Source organism: Otolemur garnettii, unplaced genomic scaffold, assembly GCF_000181295.1.
Source record: "Otolemur garnettii isolate 467f Iridium unplaced genomic scaffold, OtoGar3 scaffold00139, whole genome shotgun sequence".
NCBI classification, from domain to species: domain Eukaryota; kingdom Metazoa; phylum Chordata; class Mammalia; order Primates; family Galagidae; genus Otolemur; species Otolemur garnettii.
The window spans coordinates 1186776-1196955 of record NW_003852534.1 but is presented as its reverse complement, the minus strand read 5'-3'; the positions used below and the strand labels follow the sequence as shown (position 1 = coordinate 1196955).

The following is a 10180-nucleotide window of genomic DNA, read 5'->3' as shown; positions in this document are numbered from 1 at the left end:
GTGTTCCTGATCACAGGAAACTCTCAGGAAAGCAGGAATGGAGGTTGTGTGCTCTGAAGCCTCCAGGGTGGGGAGGGAGCATTGCCATGGAAACCAAGGGAGCCTCTTCTGCTGCTCAGAGCCGGAGCTGAGCAGCACGGGCTGCGCCTGGTCTTCGGCCCCCTTCATGAGAAGGATGTGCTATTAGATGGGAGGATGCAAATCAGAGTTTTGCCGTCACGTACACAGCACTCCCACCATCAGGGATCCTGAAGTCCACTCCTTTTGAAAATCAAAGATCCTTTTCGTTGGGCGAAGAATCACTGACTTCAGAAAATTATATATTTGAATATTGAGACTTCTTAAAGCTGGGAAATTTGTATGTAAACCTAAGATTTTAAAAAGCCTTACAGTCTTGAACAGTAGCATAAATGTGAACCCCAGCTGGACGAAAGAACAGTGAAAACCCCTTCTGGGCTGCTTTATATGGTCCTGAAGCACCACCTAAAGATGAAAAAGCTGAATTACTACCCCGGAGAAAACCGGGCATTGTATTCCAGGGGGACACAATCTGTATTTTGATGGCGTTTCTGCTGGGCGCCACCTGACAGCAGGAAAAGGGACACTTGGGGCAGCCCCCAGACCGCAGTGTCAGCAGAGGGGGCAGGAGAGGCCCCCGCCCCTCCTCACTCGGGAGGGCAGGTGCAGGCCCAGAGGGCTGAGAATCCCGGCCTGCTAAACACCTCCACGTGTGCACAGCCGGCAAGTGGAGTATCTGGACACAACCCCCTTTTGCCCAACTTGAAATCCTGAAAGTAAAAAAACCTCTTAAGAAAGTCCTCCTGCTGCTCCCCTTTGTCTTTCTCAACACTGTGAAAGCTCTGAAATGAGCCAAATCAATATCCTCTTGCTGGTTTTCATGGTGCAAAGGGACGTCCTAAGCACCCCTTTCTTATTAAATGATGAATTATACATTTGTAAATGGCATTTAAACACATAGCAACTACTGCAACATTTTATATAGGCAGTAAAATCTGATTTTCATGGTATTATTTTGACTATATTACCGCACTTTAAATTTGAGCAAAATACATCAACTTCCTTCTGCCCCTCCCCCAAAAGACATATTAAAATGAATGCATTTTGGGTGGCACCTGTGGCTCAAAGAAGTAGAGCGCCAGCCCCATATATTGGAGGTGGTGGGTTCAAACCTGGCCCTGGCCAAAAAAAAAAAAAAAAAAGAATATATTTTAAGTAAACATGCACTGTGTGTGCTTATGTGAGGAGTTTAGGAAGCCTTTTCTTGAGCAAAAGGTAAGACAAAGTGTATATTATTGGCTGGTAGGAAAAGTTTGTTTCTTGTTACATTTTCAAAATAGGAACTTGAATGAAGATTAGCTTTTCATAGAACAATTTTTTTTGGTTTCAAATTTTCTTCCCCACATGAAAGTGCTAGAGTCGGGGTTTACACACATGACATCTCATTGGCAGTCAGCTAGTCAAGCCAGTTATGACCTAGACAATAATTGATGACTGACAGAGTGGTCTTATGATCATAATTTAAGTGTAACAAAAATCAGTCCAGCAATCAGATTGGGAGTTATTATTCTGATATGTATACCTCATTCCTGTTCTGCCTCAAACTCCTATTTTAAAGACCCCAAGTCCTCCCCCCGCCGTAAAGGGGTGTTGTGGGGGTGCACGGGAGAGTCCTCCGCTGGCTTCTCACTCAACTCCGCCCTTTAACAGGATGTGAATATGTCAGTTCCATACTCTAAGATGTAGAATTATGTTCCCTTTCTTATAACAAAAGAATGCCAAAAATTGTTTGCACATCCAGTGTCAGAGTAGGACATTCATACACTTGAAATCACCCAGCTTCCAGTATTCCCACTCAAGCTCCTGTCCTCCTCTGATCTGAGAAAGCTTCTGTAAGTAAGTTGCTGGGCTGATCTCAGCCCCTGCGGCCAGAGTGATTCTCTAAGTGGAGAGGAAGCTGAAATCTTTAGGATCAGTAAACGTTCAGTAAATATTTAAAATGTGGGGTGTTGCTCACAGGTGCTTACTGCAGAGAGATGGCACATTTGATATCATTCTGAGGTGGTGATAGTGTTTACAAAAGCACTTTATCCTTGCCTTCTTTTGGGGAGGGTATAAATTCAATGAAAAGGAAGATGAGTTTTTTCTTAATTTTTGTCCTTAATTTTTACATTTCTCTTGGGTGCAAATGCAACTGAAATAGTGTAAAGAGAAAATGTTTCTGGAGTCCTATGTTTTAATTCTTTAGATGACATAGCTAAGAGGTTATACGGAGGGCAATAAGAAAACTCTTCGAAAACAGTCTCTTAAAATAGAGCACTGGCCAAGCCAGAGCTAAGTGACTAGGTGAAGTCATGTAGCTAGGCTTACGCAGGCAAGCGCAGGGGCCCCTCAGCTGTTCCAAGTCTCCACTGGCCTGGTGACCCTATGCTGACCTTTTGTGCCCCACTTGTATCAGTTAAAGTAGCAAACTCCTAAGGAAATCAAACCCACCTGAGTGCAGCAATGGTCAGGAAGATCACTGTCCTACCCTCCCATAGTCCGACCCTGGCTGCTGCCCTCACTGGACCCAAGGCCACTCAGAGCCAGGAGAGTCAGGCTGAGCCTGGGTGGTGCCTGCATCTGATGAAGGCCACCCATGCCTCCACGTGGGTTGGGGCACCACATGCTCCATGTAACCAGCTCCCTAACCTGAAGCCGGGAGGGAAAGGATGCAATCCTAGGGACCAGGGACACTGCGTGCCCCCAAGAGAAACCTAAGCAGCTGCCCCAACCAGGACACCCAGAAGGGTCACTGGGCTTGGAAGGGAGGAGGCAGGTGCAGGTTTGTACAGGACGGCCACTGGGAGCTGAGGGTGTCTGGTTCAGGTAGCAGGCTACGCAGTAAGGAGAGTTTGCTTTGGGGACCAATAAGAAAATGAACTGTTTGGGAACTTCGTTCCTCTGGAGTAAGCCACCCGTTTGCATTTTTACTCGCAGGTGCCCCACCCCTGGCTGTGACGGCTCCGGACACATCACCGGGAATTATGCATCTCATCGAAGGTACGTGCACAGGCTGTCCCTTCCCCGAGAACTACTCTTTCTCTTTCTCCCTGAAGTGACAGGGACGTCATTCATGTGGTACACAGTCTGACACCCCTGGTAAAATTAGAGAGTCAGGTGCCCAAGCAGTCCCCTCTGCACATGGCTTCGCGAGAACATTCCTAAAGGCCTCTGGTAGTGCCTCTTTCTAAACCAAACTGATAGAGAAGAATGACACCCAGGGTGTGACAAGACCCTGAGCACGGCATCACCAGGCTGCTTCTAAGCCCCCAGAAGCCAGTCTCCTCAAGTTACGGCCCCACCCTTGCTGTGCACTCCTTGCAGAGGACCAGACTGGACCAGGACAGCCCACTGCTACAGACCCTGGGCCTGGCATAGAGCTGCCATCTGGAGACACACAGTCCTGAGACCCAGAGTCCCTGCCCGTGTGTCTCCCTTATACAAGACACTGTGGTGAAGGGGACGGAGAGACACTTGAGTGTCAGAAAAGAAAAAACACCCACAGTCATGCTAAAGACGCTCAGGCAGGCCTTACGCAAGGTTGGTAGGAGAGAGGAGTCGGGAGGCTGCCCTGGGGTCTCACGGGGGAGACTCTAGGAGGACACGGCCCAGGGGCAGGGTAGGTCAGTGCAAGGAGAAGGGGTCCAGGGCCAGCCGATGTGACAGAATCCTGCTGGAGGCTGGCCAGGGGACGAGTCATCCTGGTGCAGGTCCAGGGATGGGGCTGTCACAAACCTGACCACTGGGGTTCTCCCAGACTGGATTCCACAGGGACAGAGCAGGAAGCCCAGGTCGGCCTGTCAGGAGCCTGACTGCATGTGCTCAGAGGAGAGTTGTGTCACACATAGTCTGTACTCAGGAGTCAACTACAGATGGCCAATTCTTAGACTGTGTTTAGTTGGAAGCAAAAGCCAGTGCCAAGGGAGGGACAAGAATGTTTCTGAACTAGTACTGACTTAAAGTGAAGTCTCCCACAGTGGAGAGCAGAGCGCCCCTGCCCACAGCTGAGCCCAGCTGACAGAGCAGGTGGCCAACAGGACAGGGGCCACAGAAAGAAAAGGAGGGAAGAGGAAGAGAGGGAGGGCGGTTGGTGCAAGTGTGGACAGTGGGCAGTGCCCCCAGCCCAGGGCATACTGCTGTGCACACACAGCAGAGTGAAGCCCGCTGATGCCCGAAGTGACTGGGGCCTGGTGGTCAGAGTGGGGACCCTCCCCTGGCTGCTGGATCAGGGAGGGAATCCCCATGGAGGCTCTTGGTCACTAAAATCCTGCTGTGAGGATGGGATATGCTCCTCTGCTCACGTCCCTGCCATCTGGGAGTGATGTCTGGACAGTGCCTGTGTGAGAAGCCCGATTATGGTGCCCCCGGGGACCAAAGTGTGCCACTCAGACTCAGTGACAAGATCTCTCCCTCAGCTGAGTTCCCTGACTTTGCATGCTGACATTCTGGGGCAGGTGGCTCTTTGCTATGGGTGTGCAGCAGCCTCCCTGGCTGCCTGTCAGTCTGACAGCCACTGCTGGGTGTCCCTGGGGCTGCTGCAAACCAGGGGGTCAAGAGAGGCCTGGCACACGGCCAGGCTGCACCCACAGCACAGAACCAGCCTTGTACCAGAATGTGGAGCAGTGCGAGCCCTGGCTTCCAACAGGGATTGCCAGAGTTAGAGCGTTGGTTTAGATTAAATTAATTTTTTAAAACTCCAGTTAAATATAAAACAGCAAGCACATTCTTAGAAAACAAATCTCAGTCTTCTCTCACATCTGGAACGCCGGCAGTCCATGGTGCGTGCGTGTGAGCAGGACGAATGTCTGTGTTCTTATACAGTGTTTGGTTTGGTATCATGTAAGTTAAGTCATATTTGGTTTAAACATTTTTATTCATTTTTCACTTTATCTTAGAATGTTAAGTGGTACTAGATATGAACTTGTGATTAGAATACAATGTATTAGATTTAAGCTCTTCTATGTCCAGAGCAACTGACCCAGGATGAATCGTGGAACTAGAAAGCAAACTTGATTTTTCCTCCGGCACCCGTGAGTGCCACGCGGCCCTGCAGGGTGTCAGCACGTCGGAGTTGGCCTCACTGTCAGGTCACGCATCCCAGGAACAGCTGTCCTCACGTGGACATTTACATCAGGCTGGACACTCCGTTAGGCACAGTGCTGCCTGCAGTCAGTGGATTGACACAGAGCCGAGGCCCCAGTCACACAGGAGGAGCTCTGTGTGAGCTGCCCGCTGAGGGCAGACAGGAGCCACGCCACGGCCAGCAAGCAGCTTCTCCAGACCTAAGGCAGTAATCACGACCTGAAAAAACCTCCCCTCAGTTTCAGTCTCCTGTTGTCCATTTCCCGGGCACGTGAAGACAATGTCACCCAAGTGGTGGCTGGACAGAAAACCTCCCTCGAAGGTGAATCTTTGGCCTTTTTTCCCAGTTGTGCCACAATTGAGGTGGTGAATTACTTGAGTCCCAGGCACCTTCCGCCCCCCAGGTCACAGAGCAATGACCACACGGTGCCCAGGGCGCAGAGCCTCGGCTCCAGTGCGGTGCCCTGCAGGTGGGGTGCTGGCCGCTGGGTCTCCGCTGAGCACCGCCCTCTGCTGGCGGCAGCCTGGAGCGCAAGCACCCGGCCCATCGGCCCGCGTCACAGCGTGCGGAGCCCGGGAGGAGCCCGGGTGGGTTTGCTACTCTCGGAATGCAGCAAACGGAGGGCCCAGAGATCAGCAGAGCGGGAGCCCTCCTCCGGTAACGGCCCTTGAGGAGGCAGGAGTGCCCAGAGCCGCCCTCCACGGGAGGGATCTGCACCTGCTTCCCTGTGTCCGTCTGTGCACAGCGCCTGAAGCGCTCCCGCAGCTCTTACCGCGCGCCTGCTGAGGGCGGTGTTTGCCAGAAAATCCCTCATCAGATGCCCTCCCTGCTTCCTCAGTGAAGAAAGAAGCCTATAAAGGGACCTATAGAGCAGTTACTAACAGGCCTTATCTTTGTATTCTTGTTTACAAACAAACAAAATGTCTATCAGATTTTGCGCGCCCCCCCATCTTGTTTTCCAGTCATCTCTGTCCTTTGCTGTGACCCTTCCGGGGGCCACCTCCTTCCTTTGCAACCCACAGAACTGTTGGTGCAGGTGGCTCACTCAGGCTCCTCCCGGGCAGGCATCCCTTTCTAATGGGGTCACAGACGTCCAGGGGCCCTGGAGTTCCTGCACAGAGGCAAAGTCTGCTTTTTCACAAATGAGTGCCCTGTAGGAATCAGACTCCACCAGAACTCGGTGCACCTGCGAGGGTTCCAGACGGGCCTGCAGTAGCAAGACAAAATTTTCTGGACACTTACTATGTACCAAAAATTGCAATGAGCCTTTTGCACATATAATCTCACCATCATATGAGATTGTCATTATCCTAATGGCAAATGAAGACGCAAGAGCTTAGAGATCCCAAGCTACCCACATTGTCAACCCCATCTTTCCTGAAGCAATTTTGCTCCAATCTTCTGTAATAATGGGCAGTATCTGAGCCTCCAGGACAATAGGCAAAGGGCCAGACTGTCCATCTACCTGCCCCAGTGTTCCCAGGGAGCAGCACATCCCCCAAGACTCACCTGCTATGACACAAAGGAGTCTTCCATTCCAAAGACAGTGAAGATGCCAGGCTTGGGGTCACCTGCCCGCACGAGGAGCAGGCCTGCCTGGGAGGGTCCAGGACCCTCCTCTCTAGTTGGACGATGTGACTTCTCTCCAGGGAGCTTCTGAAACCTGCCACCCCAGCCCAGCCCAGCCCAGCCCTGCTTCTGCCCCAGAGAACTGCTCTCACTCTGGGCCCATAGCCACTTAGCCTCGTGCTGAGTGGCTGTCCAGCTCCACTCTGGCCTGGTGCGTGTCAGGCCCACTTCCCTGCACCACCTGGGCTCCCCGGTTTCAGCTGTTCATGAGCTCCAGCCCTCCCCCATCCTCTGGCAGGAGATGCAGGTGAACTAAAAGTGTTTATGGTGTGAGCACTGTAAAACCCCAGATAAAGACGCAGGCGTGTAATGGGCCCTGCATCAGTGATGGTGAAATGTGAAAGACAGTGCCGTCCAGAAAACTGTTAATCATTTAGAACAGAGTCCCGAACATCAACTCAGAATTCCAGGAACCTGGTGAATGGTAAATACTTATTGAGGCTGTTGTTTGTGCCGTGCCTCGGGCTACAGAACGATGGCACCCAGGGTGTTCCTGGTCTCACACTACAGATGGGCCATGGAGAAAAAGGACACACAACGGGCCCAGATGTTGTATTCTAGCAGGGGTGTCAGACCCACCCACAGGCTGCAGACAGGTTATTTGAGGCCTGTCCTACTTGTCTGAGGTGTCAGATATCATGCGAAGTCTATATAGACATTTTTTTTTTCTCCTCAGCTTCCCTTACTGTTTGTGTGTTCAGTATGTGGCCTCAGGCAACTCTGATTCTTGCAATTTGCAGCAGAAAAGAAAAAAAGGTTGAACACCCCTGCGTGTGTTCTGGGGCCTTAGGAGAAACCTGAGACTGGGGGTTCTTGGGATGATGTGTGGCCCAGGTGCAAGTGTCTGGTGGTCCCCAGACCAGCGTGGTACTAGGCAGTCACCCGGCCTCTAATATACTTTTAGTATATTTATATAAAAGCATAAACCTGATGAGCAAGTCAGGTCAAGGGCAGGGAAGCAGAGACGATCCTGAGCTGAACTTTGTAGAAGAATGAATCTCCCATCAGGCAGCAGAGGAAGATATTCTGAGCAAAGGAACAGCCTTAGAAAATGTGTCAGAATAACAGGCACAAAGTCAACATGCGTTTGACAGTGAATAATTTGGCTCAGTTAGAGTTTCAGGTGTAAGTCCACGGGAGTCGCTGTAGAGAAACTTGCTTTAGGAGTCTTGATAAATTCATTTAAAGGCATTAAACTTTATTCTCTAGAAACTAAGGACTTACCCAAGTAAGGGAGCTGCAGGGTTGGCAGGGGCCTACAGGACATGCCGTCAGAAGCCAGTGGCTTCAGGGAATGTGACAGAGAAAACTGGCACATGGGGAAGGTGCAAGAGGTGATAGGGGCCTCCAGCACGGGGATGGGGAGGGTGAGAGAGGAGACAGGAAGGGCCTGGGACAGAGGTCCCAGGCGATGTCATTGTCATCCTGTAGAAGTCAAAGAAGCCAGCTGGGTGGGGCCCGGTTCTGGCCAAGTATATTAACTTTGAGACTCTCTAAGTGTGTCCAGGTTAACAAAGGGGAAAGGTGAGCAGAGACAGGAAGGTGTCATCACCAGCAGACACACTGCTTCACCCTGCTGACTGCACTCTAGAAACGGAAGATGGGTCCATAGGCTAAGGAAGCAAACTTCAGAGCACACAGCGGGATCGGGGTGGGGGCTGCAAGCGGAAGGACAGGAGGGGTGAATGACTTTTGTGGGGTTAACTTTAGACCCTAGAAGGGGCTCACAAATGGAGATAGAAGGTGAAAGCAGAGGCTGTAGAATCACCCAGCATCTTCCTGTGCCAGCGCCTGTGTATCCTGTTACCACTTGCCATGACTAGTACTTCTGCCCCGTGACAGTCCCTCCCTCACTAGTGCCACCGCAGGAGCTGGCAGCCTGCACCCCTTCCCAGCACAGCAACTCTGTGGAGAATCCCATGCTGGGCTGGGGTCAGGGGAAGGGATGGAGGTTCATGTCCATGTTATAAGCAGAGAAAGAGAGTTTTAAAGTATTGAATGAGTTTTAGTTCCATTATTCCTGGGTTCTGGTGCTGAGTTGGCTAGTAGGGAAAAGTCCCCTTGTTCCCATCAAGCGTGAAGATTAGCAAGTAGTAAAAAGTGCAAAGCCTGCAGTCCAACATTGACATTCTGCCCCTGAGAACAAGGCCCTGGGCCTGTGGGGGCAACACTCTGGCCAGCAGGAACAGAGAGGGCAGGGCAAGGACCCAGGGCACAGGCACCAAGCTGCCCCAAGTACACCCGGCGCTCTGGCCAGCGGGAACAGAGAGGGCAGGGCAAAGACCCAGGGCACAGGCACCAAGCTGCCCCAAGTACACCACACTGTACACAGCCTTCTCGTGGGTGCCGTGGGGCCAGCACCCTCCCTAGCACGTGTCAGCAGCACCAGCCTGGAGACACACGGGGAGGTGGGCCCAGGCCTGGGCGGAGACTGAGGCCCCTCAGGGCAGTGGGCTCCCCACTAAGGACCATGTGCTTCTCAAGGCTCCAGCCAAGTCCAGTACTTGCCACAAGCTCAGAGCAAGGAGAGAGCTGAGACCCCCACCCCCTCCCCGGGTACTCCCCTGGGCACCAGCATCAGCGTTCATGTTCCATACTAGGGCCTCTCCACAAATTGCCTACCTGGTTTCTGGCTCTCATCTGATTTCTGATTCTTCCGTTCTTTTCAGAACATGCCATTTGTTTTGTATATTCTCCTGTGAGCCTGCATCTGTGTGTGTGTGTATACGGCCGGCTGGAAAACTTCCTTTAGAAAAATTCCCAACTTCTCCATGTCCCAAACTTTAAAAATTAAATAGAATAAGCACATTCAGCTCCTACTGAACCTTCTGCAGATACTGCCACAAGCCTGCACTTGAGGTGAATTGGAGCAGGTTGCTAGCACATCCACCCCTCCAGAACGCCGCTGAGGTGGAGGCTGGGCACTGCTGACAGAGACTGACTCCCAGGAACAAGAGCTGGGAAGGCCTGCGGTTCTCCTGAGGGCTCCCCAGTATCTGTGCACCTGTCCATCCTCCCTCTCTCTCTCTTGATCCTTCCCTCTCTCTCTGTCTCTCTCCCTCCATCTCTCTCTCTCTCTCCCTTTCTCCCTCCCTCTGTGTCTCTCTCCCCCCCTTTCTTTGTCTCTCTCCCTTCTCTCACTCTCCCTTCTCTCTCTCTCTCTCCATCTCTCTCTTTCTGTCTCCCTCTCTCTCCTTCTTTCTGTCCCTCTCCCTCTGTCTACCTCTCCTTCTTTCACCCTCTCTCTCCTTCTCTCCCTCTCCTCCCCCATCTCTATCTCTCCCTCTCCCCCTCCTGTCTCCCTCATCTCTCTCTCCTTCTCTCCCTGTCCCCCCACCTCTCTCTCTCACTCTCCCCCTCCTCTCTCCCCCATCTCTCTCTCTCCCTCTCCCCCCTCCTCTCTCCCTC

General features: G+C 51.9%; 1 protein-coding gene across 4 annotated transcripts in view; it reads left to right on the top strand.

Annotated features, from left to right (window-relative positions):
- MYT1L (myelin transcription factor 1 like) overlaps window positions 1-10180 on the top strand; it is a 167731-nt gene that overhangs the window by 120522 nt on the left and 37029 nt on the right. For all 4 annotated transcript variants that reach the window (XM_023518421.1, XM_023518420.1, XM_012810590.1 and 1 more), the window contains exon 14: window positions 2998-3060. In XM_023518421.1, coding sequence (XP_023374189.1) covers window positions 2998-3060 — 63 coding nt within the window. The remainder of the gene's footprint in view (window positions 1-2997; window positions 3061-10180) is intronic.